At 41.5% G+C, this 21,043-nt stretch overlaps 1 protein-coding gene across 1 annotated transcript in view; it reads right to left on the bottom strand.

Annotated features, from left to right (window-relative positions):
• csmd2 (CUB and Sushi multiple domains 2) overlaps positions 1–21,043 on the bottom strand; it is a 268,962-nt gene that overhangs the window by 21,145 nt on the left and 226,774 nt on the right. Inside the window, exons 45-57 of the mRNA XM_039820466.1 lie at positions 19,113–19,258; positions 18,934–19,014; positions 16,929–17,042; positions 10,672–10,860; positions 9,190–9,336; positions 7,447–7,635; positions 5,873–6,058; positions 5,476–5,670; positions 4,982–5,155; positions 4,690–4,863; positions 3,851–4,024; positions 612–800; positions 223–396 (exon numbers count right to left, since the gene is read on the bottom strand). Coding sequence (XP_039676400.1) covers positions 223–396; positions 612–800; positions 3,851–4,024; positions 4,690–4,863; positions 4,982–5,155; positions 5,476–5,670; positions 5,873–6,058; positions 7,447–7,635; positions 9,190–9,336; positions 10,672–10,860; positions 16,929–17,042; positions 18,934–19,014; positions 19,113–19,258 — 2,132 coding nt within the window. The remainder of the gene's footprint in view (positions 1–222; positions 397–611; positions 801–3,850; positions 4,025–4,689; positions 4,864–4,981; positions 5,156–5,475; positions 5,671–5,872; positions 6,059–7,446; positions 7,636–9,189; positions 9,337–10,671; positions 10,861–16,928; positions 17,043–18,933; positions 19,015–19,112; positions 19,259–21,043) is intronic.

Raw genomic sequence — 21,043 nt, 5'->3', positions numbered from 1 at the left:
AATGAATCAAGTATTAGAAATAGGGTGCTGGGAAGAGAATAAGAAAACGGATTACACCAGCACATAGTTTCAAATATCAAAGATCGAATGTGCTGATTCCAATCTTTTAGTTTAGGTTGATCTTGAACATCAAGTTTCAAAGCTTTCACAAAATAGGGTTATTTCTTTTATTTTTGTCTTTCCAAACCGTCAGACAGCCAATCTGGGTGTAGTTTTCCATACCAGAGCAGTGTGGTGGCGAGCCGCTCCACTGGCCGTCCAGCTGGCACATTCGCGTTGTGTTTCCAATGACGGTACGCTGGCCGATGCAGCTGTAGCGGATGACTGAGCCTACTGTCCGACGCTCGCCTGAGATCTGGGCATAGGGAGGCATACTGGGGCGGTCACACAGCACCACTGTCCAATCAGAGCAGAGAGATGAGAGAAAGAGGCCGATGAACAAGTGGAACAGGCCAATGGTGAAGAAGTGATAAATACACCATATATTAAATGGATTGCCTTGTTTTAGTGTAATAATGTTGGGTACATTGCATTTGTGTACTTTCCTCTTCTTCAGTATATACAAACAATTGGAAATCATGCAGCTTACAACCAACCCCTGAGATACTCACACAGGCACTTGGGCAGGGAGCGGTCCCAGGTACCGTCCCCCTGACAGGAGATGGAGCTGGTACCCAGCAGGTAGTAGCCCAGGTTACAGCGGTACGACACAGTGGTCTGGAAGCTGTAGCGATGTGGCCCGCTGGGCAGTACCTGCCTAATGCTGTTCTCTACATGGCCCGGCTCTGTGCAGTTCACAACTGAAGAAAGGGATGCAGAGGGGGTAAGAGAATAAAGGAGCCAGAGAGAAAAATACATCCTGTGTGAGCATTTGTGTAGGAGGTTTTAGTGATAATATACCATACATTTTAATATGACACTCTCTTACACACAGGGAACATGCCCATTTTACAAGCATTGTCCATTCCTTTCCTCATCTACTACTTCCACTCATCCAGCAACCATCCATCCACCCCAATCCAAATGAAGTAGGAGGCAGATTCCGGAAATAAACATTTGCTTCATTAGATCCAGTCTCCTGCTGGCCGCTGTGGTGCAGAGATGGTGATGGATGGGGAGCTCACAGGAGAAGAGGCACCATGTCAGTTTAGCACCAGATGGAGAGAGTTAAAGAAGGGGAGAATGAGGGATGACTGAGGCGCGAGGGACAGCGAGGGGGGTGCTGTACAGAGTTAGAGAGGAAGAGGCCCTGATGGTGCAGAATGTATTAAAATTCATGACAGAATGTCAGGCTATAACTGCTACCAGCACCAATCCATCTTGAGTCTCAGATACAAGACAAAAACCAAAACCTTACAATGCCTCAACAAAGTCATAGCACAGTGAGTAACAGTTGTTGTCTAGTCTAAACTGTGAACCACAACAAAGTGTGTACTATGATGCCAAAACTCTATAAAAATCTATGCATGCAGCCATTATGCTCCAGTTTGCCTTGCCAGTCTTGCCCCATGTGTGTGACTTTGCCACAGACAGAATGAAGCCATTGTATGCTAATGTAACTAAAAGCTTGCTCATTTTGATGCCAGCACACTAAAATCACCCCCAAATACCTATTATAATGTATTCCTTCCAGTAGAATGCTGACCCATGGTGCCATCATTTACAACTTACCGCATAATAACACTACAAAGTGTATTTAAAGCAGTGGAGATGCTTCAGCACGAGACTTTCCAAGCTTGGAATTCAGCTTTCAATAAGTGTGCTCGGGCAACATAGGCTCAAAAGTGATCCAACAGTCATCTAAAAGGACTGACCTCCGAGTATATTTCTGTGTGTGGCCCAGTGGGCAGGGAGAGAGGAAGCGAAAGGATGAAAGGAAAAGAAGAATAAAAGTGAGAAGAGAAGATGGGCCGAAGTAATTCATCTCTGTTCCACTCAGAAGTGGAGACCCCAGTCACCTTATCCTCCTCTTGGCCTCTTGCCAAGTAACGGCCCTGTAAGTGGTGTGTCAGAGTGTGTTTTTTTTTGTCCTTTGTCTCTTGCCTTTTATCGCTAAAAGACAAATATACACATATGAGTCATCCAAAAAAGGTGGTGTTGTGGCTTAGTTGCTCTGACTCAAATTGGTGGTGATTAGAAAGGGATAGGGCTGGGCCGGCGGTGCTCTCCTGTTTGCTGCATTATTGATGGAGCCTACAGACCCTTGTAGTTAAAATCTGGAGTGTGGAAATCATTACCTTTGTCTGACTGACTCCTACCCCACCCTTACCTTTTTTTCTGCCTTCTGTATCTATCAACTACTATCCCTCCCTCTAAAAGAAAAGCCGATGGTTAGGCTTAGCTAAGGTAAGATGGATGAGGCGGATGTCATCCCAGCACTTATAGTTTCCCACTCAGAGGAGGAAGTACATGGCAGACAGGAGAGCGTGTCTCACCAAATATGTCTAGAATGCTGTAATTAAGGTGATAAATCTGATTGACAAAAAGATCCCTAAGCTACTAATGTCTCTCCCCCAGCCAGCCAGCCAGCCAGCCACCCCACTGAGAGTCAGCATCTGCATGGAAACAAGGCCAATGCTAATATGATGTCACTACTAGAGCCGAGAGATTTAAGGCGTATGGTCTGGTGGAAAATCTCAGCTGCTTATGCATGCAGCAGCCAAATGTACTTCTCTCTTTTTTTAACAACTGAAGAATGATTCCTGTGAGACTTGCAACCTCCTCATCCTCATCATAAATGTCAAAAAAAAGGCAACTCCTTTCTCTCCGCATTCAAAACAAACTAATTCAGGGCCCGACCTTGCGAGCGGCCCTCTTTCTGTGCCTGTCACAAAGCCTTCAGTTAGTGAGGACTTAGAGACAGACATGCTGAGATACATGCCAAATTAAAAGTCCTTGCCTGGCTTCACAGCAGAGCAGGGTACTTCTTATTCTAAGCAAAAGCCAGGATGCGGGTCTCCAAAGGCTGCTGTCTTTCACACAAGCTCAAGGATCCTGTGATTGTTTTTAGCTGTCTCTGCACAGTTAACCAAGTTTGATTCTCTGATGGACAGGTGAGCTTTAGGGTGTAACAGAGGTAGCTATGGTAAGAGGAAATAACATCAAATGTAAATATTATCCTTAAGCCTCCACAGACCAAGTGGTTAAGACCGTGGTAATTAAATAATCCAGGTTTCTTTTCGGTTCTTCATTTCAATTTCCCCTAATATGCCTCGTTTAAACTCTTTCTCCCTCCGGGTGTCTCTGCGCTTCAGCTCCGCTCTCTCTGTGATTGGGGTCATCTATGGTCACAGAAGATATGACCTTACACAATACAATAGGTAATTTAATAGCTATCTACACAAATGGATGAGAACACAGAACCTTACCCCTACAGGCAAGTACGTGGAAACAAGCACACTTTGTCCTCACTAGGTATGCACAGAGTGATGACAGTGGCTTATTTAGCTCTCAAATTAATCACAAGGCATGATACATATAAATATATACCAACATGGAGTTGCTATGCTACGCATCGCCTATACATTTCTTATGTAGCTCTGCTGCGATCGTAGAAGCATTTGAACATTTTGCTTGTACTTTTAAAAAGATACAGATTTTAGAACTATGGAGGTGTCAGGAGAAAATTATTTGATAAATTGCTCTCTCATATAACAAATATGCACAACTTTGTTTCCTGAAATTGCTTTTTAAAGATAATTTACATCTAATTCCCTGCTGTATGTATCCAATGGTAGACAGGATTATACACATATCTTCCATCTGTGCTGGTTCTTTGCATTCATCCTTCCATTCATTCGTAAACCATACATACATTGACTAATAATATGATTGAGCACTTGACACTTACTTTTACACCTGGGGAGGGCGTTGCTCCACTGCCCATTGACCTGGCAGGAAGATTTAACGGCCCCCTGAAGAACATATCCGGTATTGCAGGCAAAGCGCACAACGTCATTTAAGTTGAACTGGGTTCCTTGGGTCATACCAAAGGTAGGGTTGCCAGGATGACCGCATGTGATGGCTGCGAAAGTCAAAGGGCACAGAAAATCATGGTAACACATTTGCATAACAAATTTAAAGGTTTAATATCAACAACTGAAAAAGGTAATGTCACAACAACAACAAAGCTGTGCACTGAATGTAGATAAGTCCCACTGCAGCTGTGTCTCTATTTTTGCCACGGGCCTCTACTAAAACAATCGTGTAAATTGAGTTGTAATGTAGAGAAATACAGTGTATTATTTGGTAATAATCATCCCATCTTTGAAAATAAGTCATGGTAAAATTCAGACATGCGGCACAGGTGGCTTTTAGAGTGTATTTGAATGCAGGAGATTTCTGTAAAATGTTAAATAACAGGAATTAATTGGTGATCAGTACCAGATGACTCATGTCTAATCACACTAAATACACGGTCGGTATTTGCCTGATAAGAGCAACCCTAGGTAATATATGTCTGCAGTCATTTCAAATCATTAATCAGCAACACTATTAAGCTGGAAAAAAAATTGTCAACTTTGTTGTTCTGAAGTTAGTTTTTCTTAGCTAGCTGGCTTACCAATGTGCTAGTATAAAATGTTAGTCTAAAGACCTACTCTGTTCATCTGAGCAGTTTAGAAGTCTTTAACTATAAACTACAGCGCCCATAGCTTTACTAATAACTAATTATTCTCTGTTGGCACTTACGGACACAGACAGGAGTGCGTCCTGACCAGCGGTGATCCTGTTCACAAATTCGCACCGACACTCCAATGAGACGAAATCCTTGGTTACACTGGTACACAACGCTGCCTCGATAGTTATAATTCTCCCCAATGATCTGTCCATTCACTATGGGCTCCGGGGTGCCACAATGGCCAGCTATATATGAATGAGGAGGAAAAGAGTCAGGTCAGACATAGGTGTTTTCAAATAACCTTTGAAACAAATTGCAAGACTTTATGAAGTAATAATCATTTTTGGGTGCTGAAGATCTAACCTAGACACTGGACCTGCGTTCCACTCCAAAGCCCATTGGACATACACTCTCGTACCCGAGAGCCAACCAAGGTATATCCTGTGTTGCAGGAGAAAATGGCAGTGGCTCCATACACAGTCAGTGTTCCAATCTTGTTGCCATTTGGTGGAGTCCCAAGGTCCCCGCAGGAGATGACTGAAATAAAATAAAAACAATATCATGTGTAACAATCTAATATAGTCAAAATATAATCAACAATAATACTAATTTGTTTTGTTTGGAAAATGGTTTTGTTAGGCTTTCATTCATTTTGTTTTGGTAAGAAGATCTGCGGCTGTTTAGTCACGTTCTTTTCTTAATATCACAGTGGAATACCACACATTTGGATGCAATTATTTTTCATGCTTAACAAATTACTTCTTTCTGGAAGAGTTTCTGTTTCTCAGTGCAAATTAGGAAGTTAACTCAAGAAACTGTGGGAAAATTACACCGTGGGATGTGCAGTTTACACTTACTGTCACAGACTGGCCGTGGATCTGGGTAGTTCCAGGTGCTGTTGGCCTGGCAGCAAATGACCCTTTGACCCCTGTAGTAATATCCTGGGTCACATATGAGCATCATTATGGCATCATATTGGTTTTGAGTACCATAGATCAGCCTCCACCTCCCATGTTCCACAGCAGAGTGGCCAATGTCAGGGCAGGTCACCGCTGGAAGGTCAGAGGATAAACAAACATTGAAATACCTATTTCTGTTAGGTTACTATCATGACAAAGTAGTTTTAATCTCAAACCTGCCGATGATATTTGAAACTCACTGTAGGTAACACAGTTTTTAAAACTTTAAATATGCCCAAGTTAAAAAGTGTGTTCTGTTAATAATACTGCAACTAAATAAATTGAAAATACTCACGAACACATCTGGGCGGTGCCTCGATGGGGCTCCATCTCCCAGATTCCTGACACGTCACTGAGGTGGTGACAGGCCCGGAAAGCCGAAATCCGGGATTACACTGGTATGTGGCCCTGGCTCCTAGAGAGAAGTCCTGGCCCACAATACTGCCATTGACCGGAGGCACTGGCATTCCACAGGACATGACTAGAAGGGAACAATGGATGCGACAAAAAGAAATACGGTTGGTAAAATGAAAGCACTGGTAGTAAAGTATATTTTAGTAACCATCTTCGTATGCAGAGTGTCTAGCTCACAATAGGCTTCCAGTACAAACACTCCTAGAGCCGGCATCAATGTGCTGTAAACATTAGCTTGAGCTGCCATCTGCACTACAGTAAACAAAATCTTTGTAGAATTATTTTTTTTTGTACTTGTAAGACATGCTGTATTTCTTTCTGAAGCATGATCTATTAGCAATATATATTGTGTGTTTGTTTGATAGGTACATTTTTATTTGCAAACCACACAGTTAGTGAATCATAGGGCATATGAAAAACAGGTTTTATTTGTTAGTTAAGTTTTGGCAGCAAATTAGGTCCATAATAGCTGCCTTGCTGCTCTCGGTTTCTGCTTCAGGTAATACTATCAATAAATCGGATTGACTAACCTCTGGAAGTAGAGCTTTTAGATTTTATGCTTTTGTAATGGAATATAAAAGAAAATCTCAACACAAAAAAATGGAGAATTCACTAAATTTGGAAATCAATAAAGACTGTAAAATAGAAAATAACATTCATCATATTATTTATATAAAAATACTTTTAAATTAAATCAGATACATATTGCCTAATAGCTGTGATTATATTTATGCATTTCACTTTGTTAATTTATGTGTCAGTCTCAGTTAAAAGTAGGTAATTTCTATTGTTCATTCAATCACTGACAAAATGAGCACAGCGACAAGCATATAACTCTGATTATAACCTATAAGAATGACATATCAAACAATCCAGCTCAGGTAAACCAAATATCATTAATCTGATGCACTGTTATCTTCAAAGGGATTCTGAGGAATGGAGAAGTGAGCTTCCTGGAAGCACGCCTAAGGCTGAGGGGTTGTTGGTTATGGCACACTGTCAGATGCAATCACACTTTGATCCAAAGCAAATGGATTCAGTGATAGTTTTTTCAATCAACTTAAATCAGAACGACTAAACTTAAAAAATACATTTGCTACAAAAATGTCTTCTTTAACTCAAGTTATGCTATGAATGTTAAAATCTATAAATAAATAAAGCTTAAAACAAGCTATATTTAATTACTTTGGAGAAGTGAGACTAAATGCTGAATGAGCTCAGTCACAATGATAATATTGATGAAATCTAACTTCAATGAAGAAAATCCGCGTACAAGTTGATTTGCATTAGCAATGTGAAATTATCCTGCTCAGCAAATTTTACCATGGAGATTTGTCTCCCTTAAATAAAAAAATAAATAAGACAACCTAGTCTATTTCTGTGTTTATGTTTTTCTTATAAACTTCCAACCTTCTCTTCCTTCCTCATGACCTGCGACTAAGATTGGGCCCTCACCTTGGCAAAGTGGCACTGGTGCATTCCACTGGTAGATCCCCTGTGCAGTCCGGGTACATGTGGCACTGCTCTGGCCAATAAGCCGGAAGCCCTGGTCACAGTTGAAACGAAGGGTGCTGCCCAGCTTAGTGCCTGTCAGACTGTGCACTGTGCCATTTACAGGGTTGTTTGGAGGGCTGCAGTAGGCCGCTATGAAAAAATTCACAAAATAGGTAAAGATATAAATATGCATATCAATACAATTGAGGGCAACAAGCATAAAAACCCAATAATGATGTAATATGATGCATGTTTGTGTGGAGGAGGTGAAGGATTAATGCGCCTTCAATAGCACAGAGCCCCAGATCTCTTTTGCATCTGTCTTCTACGCCTGGCGTAGTAAAGGAGGATATGTATTAATAAAAGCGCTACAATGCAATCTCTTTGAGGCAAAAACTGGAAAATTGATTGAAGTGAAACTGATGTTCTGCAAAGCGAAATAGGAGTTTGTCAGCGGCAGCAGAGGAGGATCATAAAATTGATGGATACATAATAACAGGAACAAAGTATCTGTTTTTGTTTGTTGGCTAAATTGGTGGTTGCAATAATCATTTATCACCCCAAATGGTGTCACCAACAGGTCCATGGTTTCCAAAGAATGGGGGATTCTGAGGCATGAATTGCATTATGCAGATCTCACAATAATATGACATTCACTACACACCTACTGGAGAATAAATAAAAACACACACTGTGAAAACATTTAAGAAAATACTGACTGGATTGGAAAAGATAATAGAGTGGAGGACAAAGAGAGAGGGATGGGGATGGTGATACAGACAAAGGGAGGGACATATGAGCATAAGGAGATAGTAATGAAGATAGAGACGGCATCAGGCATCAGACTGTAACTTGATTGAATCGATGGAAAAAAAATTGAGGTGATAGAGAAACAGTGAGAGAGGCTGTGGATAGAGAGAAATAATAGAAAACTGATATGGCCAGTTGCTAGAGGAGATGTCTGCAAGTTTGTGATGGAAGATCGGCCCATGGAGAAAAAAGATGGATTGATGAAGAACAGAGCCGAATACATGAATCTGCCTGTGCCATCTGTTTCTTCCTCCCCACCAAGGTACTACAGAAGGCAGCTCCATATTGACCATGGCAACTTGTGAGTTCTCAGCCATCACTTAGTTCGTCTGTCACTTAGCCTGCTATGGCAAAATCCATCATGGCTAAGAATAAAAAAGTAAAAGAGGCAGGAGAAGAAAAAGGGCAGAGAAACGAGAGCTCCACTGAGAGGAGCAGAGAGACGATTAGTCAATCTGGCTGAGTGGTGTTGATCCAGAACGGAGGGAGCCTTTTAAATATTTACAGAGTCATAATTCAAAGCGAGTTATGCAGGTGTCGTATACTAACAGATCTTTCTTGGGAGCAGGACACAACAGAAGAATAATAAGCAATACAAGAAACAGCATTTACTAATTCCCAGGCCTGTGGTGCACAGCAAGGAGTGCTGCAGATGCCTACCGCCCCCGGTAGGTTGTCATGGAGATGGGTCATATTTTGAGCTATTTCAGCTTCAGTTGGCAGCCCAAATGTTGGTCTTGTTGGCACAGTAAACCAAAGGAATCTCTAATGAGATCGAATACACAACAATGTCTATATGTAACACAGTTCTTCTAGTAATTCATTATAAATCAACTGCTGAAATTACAAAACAAAAACTAACTTTAGGCTTGTGTATGTCTGATATTGACTTACCTGAGTAGCGTATGCGAAAACCTTTGTGGCTGGTAGCGTGATCGAAGGACCAGTGTAGGTAGACTTTGTTACTGGAGCTGGTGATGCTCAGTGGGTTGGAGTAGTTACCACTGAGAGTAATCAGGAGAGGGCTCTGTCTGGATGGGCCTGGGTTGTGTGTGTGGGAGAGAGAGAGAGAGAGAGAGAGAGAGAGAGAGAGAGAGAGAGGGAGAGAGAGAGAGCGTGAGGGAGAGAGAGGGAGAGAGAGAGCGAGAAAGAGAGAGAGAGTGAAGACAATTGTTAAGAAAAATTCATCTTTGAAAGTCTCATAACTTTGTGAAAAAGAATAAGAGTTCTAACACTTATATAAACCACCACTAGCACTGGGTCTTCAAAATAATGCCCTGCGTTCCATTATCTGCACACTTGAATCTGAACAGCAATTTGAATAGCATTTTCCCTGTAAATGTAAATTGATAGAACAGAGAATATAATTTATAAAAAAAATCTCATTTTGCACAAATTAATTTTTTTAAGTCTGAATTTTTAAATTAATATAATTTGTACATTTTGTCACACTTGCAGTAGAATCAAAGGTTACTAAGCGTAATTGTGGAAAAAAGCTTTCTTTCCATAATTGGCTTGGCAGCCCCAAGGTTAGCAAATGTCTGTTTCCTTACGCTCAGCACAATATAAAAAGCACTAATCAGGAACACTAGTGTGTACGACCGCCATTTTCTTAGAGAGGCCTGGCAGAGTTGCTGACTAATCACATGCAAATGTACAAGGCAGATGTAGATGTATATATGTTCTGTCACCAAGAAAGGGAGCCTGTGTGCCTTTTTTTGTTAGTAGATATAGTGAGCTTTGTTAGGGACGGTAAATCCAGCGATCGGGCTCATTTTAGGCTTTAATTGTGGATATTAGTGAAAATAGGTCCTTGGCCAAGGAAGTGTGGGAGGTGTCACTAGACCATTGGTTCCCAACCTTTTTTCCTTGGCGCCCCCCCTACTCATGTCTAAGAAAAGCTGAGCCCCCCTCCCCCGAAACCGAAGTTGAGGTAACTCTCGAGATAGAGCCTTACTTTCTTTTTTGATACAGAGGAGTTATCAGCACTGTTACGTTTCTCCGCCATGTTTCATTCATAAAATAGTGATGCCGTGGCGGCAGGAAAAACGAGCATACAACAAAATATATAGTTTTCATACAGACTTTTGTATACATTATATATTTTAGTGTATTATCATAATTTGTTTAACGTGCAAATATGTTTTTTTTTACCTCAACCTCAAACCAGATAAAGACTTGCGCCCCCCCTGTGATCTTTGCCGCCCCCCCTGGGGGTGCCCGGACCCCAGGTTGGGAACCACTGCACTAGACTACAGGCACATTGAGTCGCTTGGTAAAAAGAAGGTCAAAATAATCATAATGCTGCTCAACTAAATTACATTATACTGTATGCTGGTATACACGTTCACTTTCATAATAGCTGCAGTTACTCACCATCAAAGATCTCAAGCTCGTCAAACTGACGGCTGGTCTGGAAGTGTTCTATAGTGAAGGTGATGTTGTAGCCAGGTTCTACTTTGACCACCCAGGAGCAGGACTCAAAATGGGGGAAACCGCTGCCTGGTGATTGGCTCATGATGACACCTGTGGAAGCTGTCAGTACCTCATTCATGGGACAAGACACTGTTGAGAGACATAAAAAGGCAGAGACAAAATAATTCAATTAATTTATCATAATGTTTTGCTTATCTTTGTCTGTTCTTTGTTGTTTCATTATCTCACATAACTTCTTATGGTTGTTTATTCTTTTAAGTGAATTTAATTTACCGTGAAGCACAAATTGGATTGGTTTGACCCATGTTGTTGTTGGAGGGCAACTCAATGTGACTAAAAGCATAGCTAGGCTAATTGTCATCCTGGTCCTGATGCTGTCGCAGGAAACAAAGCTGTCACTGCTAAGTCAGTCATGAGCATATTCCCTCCTCCTTGCCCACTGTCAGTATGTGATGCTAACTTGTCGACTAATGCCCTATTGCTGTGGCGCGTCTGGGTGGACCACATCCATCCACTCATTCCCCTGTGCCATTGGTATTGTTGTGGGACATCTCCATGACATCCTTTGACATTTTCTCGTGGTTTCAGTCTGTTTTATCAGACGTTACACAGTGCTCCTGTCTGTTGCGTTTTTGCTGGGATGCTCTGAAGTCAACCTCTTAATCTGCCACATCTGTCTGCGTACAGAGTGGGACTTCAAAAAACAACCTGAAAGGAACCCAATGGTGCAACGACAACACAAAGCAAATGCTGCATTGTTTTTTTTCCTTCCCATTGTTTTTTGTGGCTCGCCTAATGGGGCTGAGTGCTGAAGAGGTAGACTGTGAAATAACTCCACAGCAGAGAAAGATAAACATTTGTTTTTCTAGTTTGCTTGTGATTCCTTTTTGTAGCTAAATAAGATACAATAAACCTACATAAAGTAAATATTGTCTGTTATGAAATGAACTGTTATATTACTGTTTTATATATCACAAAGACTCCTAGGGGCCTACTTTGGCATACAGTACATAATAGTATGAACTGTTTTAACACTGAGGCCGTGCTGGAACTCAACTCGGCAGCTTGTTAAGAGCTCTACAATTAACAAAAGACCATTTTAGAAAAAAAACATACATTTACCTTTTAAATGCCAGCCAGAGGATTTACTTATAATCATAGCAGAAATAACAAAACACACCATAAGATGCTGAAAATGTGATTATAAACCACTTCAAAGTGCATGTGACCAGGTGTTTTTTGCATACACATATATTGTGTGTACGTGTGTGCGTGCGTGCGTGCGTGCATGCGTGTGTGCGTGCGTGGTGAGAGTGTGTTTGTCAACTAAGTGTGGCAGAAAATCTAGCTAGGGATGTAAATGCCCCTGTTGTGTGCCACAATTTGAATACTCAAGCCTGTTCTGCCACAGGGTAGCACTGAGGCAGCACTTGGCACTTGCAAGTCCTCCATTACAGTGGTGAAATAATGAAATCTCTGAATCACATTCTAGCAGCATCTCCTTTGTGGGACAAGTTGTTTTTGTGTACGTGGATGGGCTGTGTGTTTCTGTCAAGGCACTGTTCCAGTGCACAGGATGTGTGTGTATGTGTGTGCGCGTGTTTTTTGGTTTCCTCATCCTCCTCACTGTGTGTTCATAGGGGAAGAGATTATTAAATCTGCAGGAAAAACATTATGGCAGACAGCCTGGGTTAAGTAGCATTGGCAAATAATTCTTAGCATTTTTTTTAACCTTGCTTGGTGTGTCCACTAGGTGGGATTTATTGCCTCAGGAAATCTCAGATAATGTCAGGTAAGCTGTCACTCGTAGGCAAGGCATGTTAAAATGAGGCATGTTTCTATCAAATACTTTTGCCACAACTTTTTGCCAAATGTTGCCACCATTAGGACAAAACTAATTCTAAATATCTGCAAATGTTGTTTACCATAAGTCATGAAAGAGTATTTTGGGGAGCTTTTTATCCCTTGTTTTACATTGTACTTGCACATTGCACTGTTTGTGTGATTTTGTGTATTTAATTGTTGCAATTGTCTCTCTTAACCGTCTAATGTTTGTATGCCTCAGGGAACTGCCAAGTCTGCGAAATTATTTACAACCTCAAGCACCTCAGCGGATGAGTCAAAAGGCTTAAATCCATCACTGATAGTGAAACTGATTGCACTGGGAAGTAGCACATCAAATCTAAGAGTGAAGTTCATTAAACAATCAAATCTCTGAGGATGAGATGTGTGTTGTCAGTGACCTTTCAAAAGGCTCCAACGTGTCTTCAAAACTGCCTTCAGCTTGTCTTGGAGCTGACTGAGGGGGACAGGCATGGGCTCTTATCTATGGGCTGCTACTTATTAAACCAATCCACTCTGAAATGAAGAACACTGTTTGGCTGTAAACAAAAGGGCATTAGGGGAAAAATCTGACAGCTGGAAAAAGGCAGCTTCAACACACAAGGTGAGACCAACATAGATAGAGCTCAACATGAAATTTCACTTCAATGAGACAAGGAATGGAATAAGCTGGTAGCAGGAACAGCAATCTGTGAGATATCCCTTCTGTTTGGGTATAAATTGTTCATGGTATGCAACAGCCTCCCAATGAAAAATGTGGTGAAAGGCTTCCGGGCACACACACCTGCATTTATACATGCACAGTTTGTGCACTCCAGTATGCAAGTATGGACACACCGTGCATTGATCCACAAAAGATCAAGTTGTATTGCTGTTGAGATGCCTTTACTCATGTGGGTATTTAATTAGCATAAGCTGTAGAGCGATAACGAGGTCATTGAAGGGGATGGGCCACAACATAAGCATTAGCGTGGATCAAGACCTTACAACTCAGGGGAAGTCATGGATGACAATGAACATCCATTCTGCACAACTACAAGAAGGGGGCTAGGGCAAAAAAATAGTCGGGGGAACAAAAAGGAGATAGAAAGAGAGGCGGGGGAGGCGAAGAAACCGAGTGGGATGAAGAAAGCGAGCTAGCTGGGAAACTAATTTGATGGGTGATTATGCAGGTTTTAAGCAGAAATCTGTCCGGGGGATAAACATAGGGATTTTGGATCATCAGAGCTCATTGTGTTTCATTAATGAATTCAACCAACACTTTGTACGGATGCTGTTGCTTTGCTGTGTGTGTGTGTGTGTGTGTGTGTGTTTGTGTGCATAAGTGAGTGCGTGTGTTTAAATTCATGTGTCAAGTCAAAGTTTATTATTGCCCAATATTACATATACAGTGTGTGTGTCTGATGCTGGAACTCCCCATGGTCTCAGGAGACAACAGATGTAGTTAAGGTTATTGGGTCCAATATAACCCGGCCTCATCAAATAGCAGGCAAATCAAATATTGTGCAAACCAACTGGTTGTTCCAATGGCAGGAAATACGAGAGGATAAACACATTTGCCACTGTGACTTGCAACAATTCTCTGGATTAAATAAAGAAATGTTTATGTGTGTATGGTGGCGGCTTTTAACTTATGACTTTTAGTCATTGTTGGGAGAAATGGAAAGACAGAGACAGAAAAACACAGATCTGTGTATTGATAGACACCTGTGGTTAAAAGTGTGTGACAATGCCAGCCTCAGAAAAAGACAAAGAAAGAGAATGGGGAATAAAGGGTATATGTCTTACGTAAGAATAGAAGTCTGATGCTAGTGAGTCAGGGGAGGGAAGTGGCGAGTGAGGGAGGGGGGAGTGTAGACGGAGGGAATGCAGAGGATGAGCGAGGATACTGGTGCTGAGAGGCAAGCAACACTGCAGAACTGCCTGTAGGCTCCAGTGCTGCTCTCTGGTAGACTTTCACAGACAACATCTACTGCTGTGTAACCCAGACACATGCTAGACCAGTATGTATGTTTATACGGTATATGTATGAGTGTGTGATGTGTGCAATTGAATGTGTATGTGTGTGGGGTGGGGCAGCTCGATGTGCGGGGAGGGCCGTGCTTGTCAGAGCTAGAAGTGGTGATTTGATAGGTGCAGCTGCAGCCGGCATGTCCCCTGCATTTCAATGAGCTGCAAACTTCTGTCTCTTCACTGCCCTCCAACTAAGTCTCTCCCTGTCTCTCTTTCTCGCCTCGCTTTTTAACTCCTGTCCTACTCTCACTTACTTGCCATCCTTCTGCTCTTTTAGCAGTCTCTCCTCTACTTATCCAGACAAATGTTGTCTTTTTCCTCAATAATCCTGCTTATTCAGATTAATCCTAAACTGTTCTCTTCCTATCCTGGGCTCTTCTTTCCACATCCAATCTTCTCCTCTTCCTTCACACGAGCATCAGTCTGTTGTTTTACTTTCCTCTCTACTCTCAACTTCCATTCACTCAACTTCTGACTCCATCATTTGTTATCTGTGGATCTCCTCTCCATCACCCCAGTCTATCTATACAGGCATAGTGACAGCTTGCAGGAGTATGGTGGAACTGTTTGTCCCCAGTATAATGGTCTTGCAGAATAAGGGGAACCAATTAGCAGGCCACACAAGCCATGAAAATAAGCGCAGATTCACAGCTGAAATGTAACGCATCTGCAAGTAAATGCATTCAACTGACTTTCATTTAGATTATCCAAAACACAAATTTGTTTATCTTAGCATGATCAAGTCAAAGCATGATTTTTTTTGTTTTCACTTGAATGTCTTAGCTGCAGATGCCTGCAAGTAGAGTGAATGGTTAGCAGGCAAAAGGCAGGACTTTATAGAGGGAGAAATATGTAAACACACACAAAGAATTGTCCGTATTCCTTTTTTTCCTCACTTGAATTATGATACTTTCAGTCTCCTCTGGGTCCTGGGTAGGTACTTTATTCCATGTCTTTATTATTACCTTACTCAAAACTCCTTACACATATCTCTTCTTCCCCTTTCATTGCCCTCTTTCTTTTACCAACACTTCTTTTTTATCTCATGCTCAGAGCATTTGTATATTTTTCCTCTATAGCACTCCAAATTAGTTGCATTTATCAAGCCTCCGCTCCCTCGTTCCACCACATAACCCACAAACAGAGTGAGACACAAAATGACGACAAAGCAAGACAGGGCAAAAAAGATGTGTCATGATGTTTTAAAAAAGGAAGAAAGACAATGAAATATATCTGCATTTATGATATTTTGAAGCAGAGAAAGAACTGAGGGACCCTCTACACACTCAGTCTCTTGCCCAGAGGAAAAGTATTGCATTCAACATCCAGTATTATGATGATGCGGTTTACTGGGAACACTGCACTCATTGATTCCTCTGGGAGGATGATATCTCAGCATGTAGAGAGTAGCACAGCAACCCCCCTTTAGCCTCATGGGAGCCAAATATCATCCACAGAGATGGAAAGTGCTACCAAGCTGATATGTGGCTGCGGCTCCATGACCACAGGCAGACAAAGTACCCATGGGAGCCAGAAATAAGGCAAAACTCAAACTAGTGCATGGTTCTATGATTAGAGCGAAATGATACGGGCTACCTATAACCCTGCTGAAAATAAACTTACAGAGGATCCCTTTGGGGGGTTTCACCTGTGTCACGATACATTTGTGAGACATAATGAATTGTCAGGACTCTCTTGAAAAGTAGATGATGCATCTCAAGAGGCTTCTTCTGTCAACAATAAAATGCACTCAATATGAAGTGTCTTAATATATACTACAGAGAAAAAATAGCGTAATAGAGTGCATGTACAACACTTTAATAGTTGCACCTATTGTTAATACGCTAGTGCACTGTGCTGCCAGTGTGTTCGCTTGTATGACAGTGTCATCTGCGTTTACTGCTATTTGATAAGCTGAAATGTATGTTTAGGAAATCACACATAAATACATTGCTGCTCAGAATCCTAAAGACATATTGTACCAGCACATGGACAATCTCATGAGACGTTTAAGCTAAAATCACCAGTATTCATTTAGCATTCAACCACTTATCAGAGAGGAATTTATCATTTAGGGAGATAAGAAAAGATAAAGCAGGGGGAGAAAAACATACTAAATGTAGCTAGAAGAGAAAGCGGTATTGAAATGTGAAAAAGGAGAGCTCTTGATACCTGGACCGGTAGGATAAATATGGGCGGGAAAAGGAAAGGAGCAGCGTTCAAATTGAGCTACTCCAAGGCCAACTGTGTAAGTCTGAATGGTAAATAGGGCCTTCATGAAAAAGAGCGCATGCCTTTCCCTGGATAACTTCTCAAGTTTCAATTCTCAGGCATTTACTCACCATCACATGAGGGCGGAGGCCCTTCAAACTCCAAATGTGTCCCCAGCCGGCAGGTCTGGATGCTGTTTCCACTTAAATGGTAGCCTGGAAGACATCGGTAGCGCACTATATCACCTGAACAGAGAGAGATGGAGGAGGGAGAGGTAATGTTAATGACCGATCAGAGATGTGGCAACGAGCCATATGATTAGGGTACCGAAACCCGGTAACGGCCGGTATCTACGGAATGACAACGCAGATTTTGGTGCCTTATTTCGGTGCCAAATGCCTGCGCTGCTCTCTGGTGCTCCGAAACGAACATTACAGGCAACAGAAGCATCACTGTATGCGGCATTAGTTTACAATACACTTGGCAGGAGGTAAGGTTAGCCTACCATTAGCTAGTAGCTGTCTTAAACACGGTTTGAATGCTGAAAGATAAATAGTCTAACGCATGGCTGTATTTCACATGAAAAGATTCCAATACCGGGACGTACAACAGTCTGTAGCTAAAGACACAGTGTAGACTTGCTGCAATTTGCCAGACACCATGGCCGCTGCTGAAGTCAGAGTTGTAGGAGAAACAACAACGACGAGACTTAATGGTGTGTTCAATTGCACCTAATAAGCTCATAGTGCATAAAATATTGTCGTAAAGTACCCTTCTGGCATCTAGTGGTTCTCCTTTTTGACAAATGGTCTTAGCAATAAACAAGCCGTTCCTTAAGGTCAGCGACTGTCATTTTGTACTCTCTTTTTTTTTGAAGTTAAGTTCAGGCACCTTTTAGGCATCGGCACCGTTTTAAAAGTATCGTTTTAGCGCCTGTATTGAAAAAATTCAAATGACACCCAACCCTACATATGATTGATATAATCCAAAATGTCATCATACACAAATCAGTGCTCCTTAGCCAGGATACTGAAATGATGCGGAAGTAAAAGTGATCCATTGTGTATCTCAGTGAAAGAAAAAGTTAACAGTGGAAATAAGTCCCATTATAAATCCACACTGGGGATCCTATAGATGAAACACTATGTTGGTGTTGTTGCCTTTGTGTCTCTGAATAATAATGCAGCAAGAAGGTATGCAAATAAACAGATAAGGGGAAATTAATCTCTATTGTCTTCTACAGGGGAGAATGAGTGCACCGGTCTCAAATCCCTCTGGCTTTCTGATTATTTTGTCATAATCATTCATTTATACTGCTGCTTCAAAAACCCCTGGGTTATGTTGTTCGGGGTGAGTCTGCATTCAATACATTTGCCTTATGGGATGTGTAGTCAGTATCAGAGTCAGTGAACATGGGGCAATGTAATCTGCCAAAGCCAGTGGGATAAACTACAACCCGAATTCCAGAAAAGTTGGGACGTTTTTTAAATTTTAATAAAATGAAAACTAAAAGACTTTCAAATCACATGAGCCAATATTTTATTCACAATAGAACATAGATAACATAGCAAATGTTTAAACTGAGAAATTCTACACTTTCATCCACTTAATTAGCTCATTTAAAATTTTATGCCTGCTACAGGTCTCAAAAAATGCGTAATACGTCAAAGACGACCACGAACTCTTCAGCAGCTGGAAATCTATATAAGGCAAGAATGGGACCAAATTCTGACACCAAAACTCCAGCAACTCATAGCCTCAATGCCCAGACGTCTTCAAACTGTTTTGAAAAGAAAAGGAGATGCTACACCATGGTAAACATGCCCCGTGCCAACTATTTTGAGACCTGTAGCAGAAATCAAATTTGAAATGAGCTCATTTTGTGCATAAAATTGTAAAATTTCTCAGTTTAAACATTTGCTATGTTATCTATGTTCTATTGTGAATAAAATATTGGCTCATGTGATTTGAAAGTCTTTTAGTTTACATTTTATTAAAATTTAAAAAACGTCCCAACTTTTCTGGAATTCGGGTTGTATTTAAAATGTTACAATTCCACAAATCAGGATGGGACCGACATTTAATACAAAAAAGTGAGAAGTGCCTAGATAGCAGTGATTGTGAGTTTCCACCTACCAATTTTAAACTCTTTGCTTGCCATCAGGATCTCTGCATTAGGAATGATGGGGGGAGGCAGGCAGAACTGCAGTCTGTAAGCTTTATTGAGAGCATCAAAGACATGAAAGGGGTCACACACAGAATGTGCCAAATATCTGTTAGAGATAACGATCAAGTAAGAAGAGTAATTTACATACCTTGATAGCTGATACGGAATAGTCCACCCTTCTCTGTGTTACTACGGAAACGAATCAGCACCTGATTGGATGTGCTACTGGGCGGGTCGTTGGGCTCACCATCAGTGAACACTCCCAGTTTCCTGGCTGTCTCCTGTGGACCATCCCTAAAAGGAGACAAGGTTACAGGTCAACTTTAACTTCAAATAGTGATGACAATTAACCATGGAGATGTTCTGTCAGCAGCATCTGCTCAAATGCTCACTCGGTCTCTAAACATAAAGTACCTTGAGACTCTGACACATATCTGTGAGAAAACCAGACAATGCCACATGCCAGATTATCGTCAAGCAGCTTCCAGCAGCAGAGTATAACCAAGCTGCTCTCACTTTATCATACCCAAAGCAATTACTCTGGGCTGCTCTGGGTGATAATGTTGAAATAAGGTAAAAATTACAGATAAGCATGGAATGACAGGTCTGGATTGCGCTGTTTCTGCTAACTGCCATCCAATGGGAGTGTCCCTGGAAGCTGTGGCCCAGCCTTGGCAGTCCCCTGGCGTGGGCATGCCCGATTAAGCCAGCTCCCAGATTCCTGCCACAACCATTCAGCTTAAAAACCATCTGTCTTTGGCTGTCAGACTGGGCATGGGAGATTACAAGCAGCTCTGGAAACGGCTGGCTAGGGACTGCTGCCTGACAGCACTCTGGCCAAGCTGCCATTACGGGGCCCATTTCCTTGGCTCAGTAGTTCAGTGGATAGATACACAGCGGTGGTAACTGGAAACTGGGGAACATGATAGTCCCCATCTTGGCTCTGCATGAGCTTGTAGGGAAAGATCAGCACAGTGGGGGCAGTTTACAGAAGAGCAAAAATACGCTAACTAGAACTACTGCCATGCGGTTAGATGCCTCTGCTGACCAGTCAAGTTGCAGTTTACACCCTGTCCAGATTTAGAAAATATGTAGTTAAGACATTGAATGAATTTAATAAAAGGTATTAAATGTTTGTTTTTTAAATGTGGATGCTTCAAACACATATTCAACCGGGCAGCAACCGTGTCTCCGCCCACGGCTGTCACCAGCGCGGAGACATTTTGCTCACTTTTCCGACTTAGTGACATAAGGGACTGTTCGTTATTTATTTAAGGGGCCACCAGAAGAGTTTTGGGATCTTTAGTCAAAATAGACTTGACCCCCCACCCCCAGTTGTAATTTTTCTATGACCCTCCAAAAAGATTTGGAAAAGAGGCATGACCCTCCCCAACAATTTCTTGATGCCTTATGTACTGGTTTGCGCTCAGATAAGATGTACATATGCACTTTGATTTTTTTACAGCCATAACATACATGATTTAACCTCTAGCTTTCTCATCTTACCCATCTCACTCCTCTGTTATGGTGTGGTGGCCATTTCAGTAGATTTACTCACTAACATTGTTGTGGAAACACAACAAGCATGGAAAGTAAATGCGCACTTCCTGAATTACTTGAAATACTAAGTTACTCCTCTAGTAAACTAGTATTTACATGAAATAAAACAATAAAACATTGAGACCATTAAGCAAAGCACACTGGGTAAAAAGAAATTGCTATGGACTCATCACTAGGCTTCCTCAGTCATTGTATATTTTAGATATATATAAAGCTGTCGAAGTTGAACATTATATTCCAAAACATATATGTTTATTTTTAAAGCAGATTTCAAATTACATTGTAACAATTTAGCAATTCGCCCTTATGAAATCCATTCGCGGCATGGCTGTCTTGGAACGCAATAGACAGACGGTGGCAGAATGCCCCAACACTTAAATTCAACTAAAATGTAACAGTGAACAATCAGTGTTCGACCTACAGTCTGTTGAGATGCCTCTCCAAACGCAGAAACGAAGCACAATCACACCATAAAACGTTAAGAAAAAAGATCCGTATTTTGCCATAATCCAATGACAC

This window comes from Perca fluviatilis, chromosome 13 (assembly GCF_010015445.1).
Source record: "Perca fluviatilis chromosome 13, GENO_Pfluv_1.0, whole genome shotgun sequence".
In the NCBI taxonomy this organism is placed as follows: domain Eukaryota; kingdom Metazoa; phylum Chordata; class Actinopteri; order Perciformes; family Percidae; genus Perca; species Perca fluviatilis.
The sequence above is the reverse complement of the archived record's forward strand: the minus strand, read 5'-3'. Positions and strand labels throughout refer to the sequence as shown.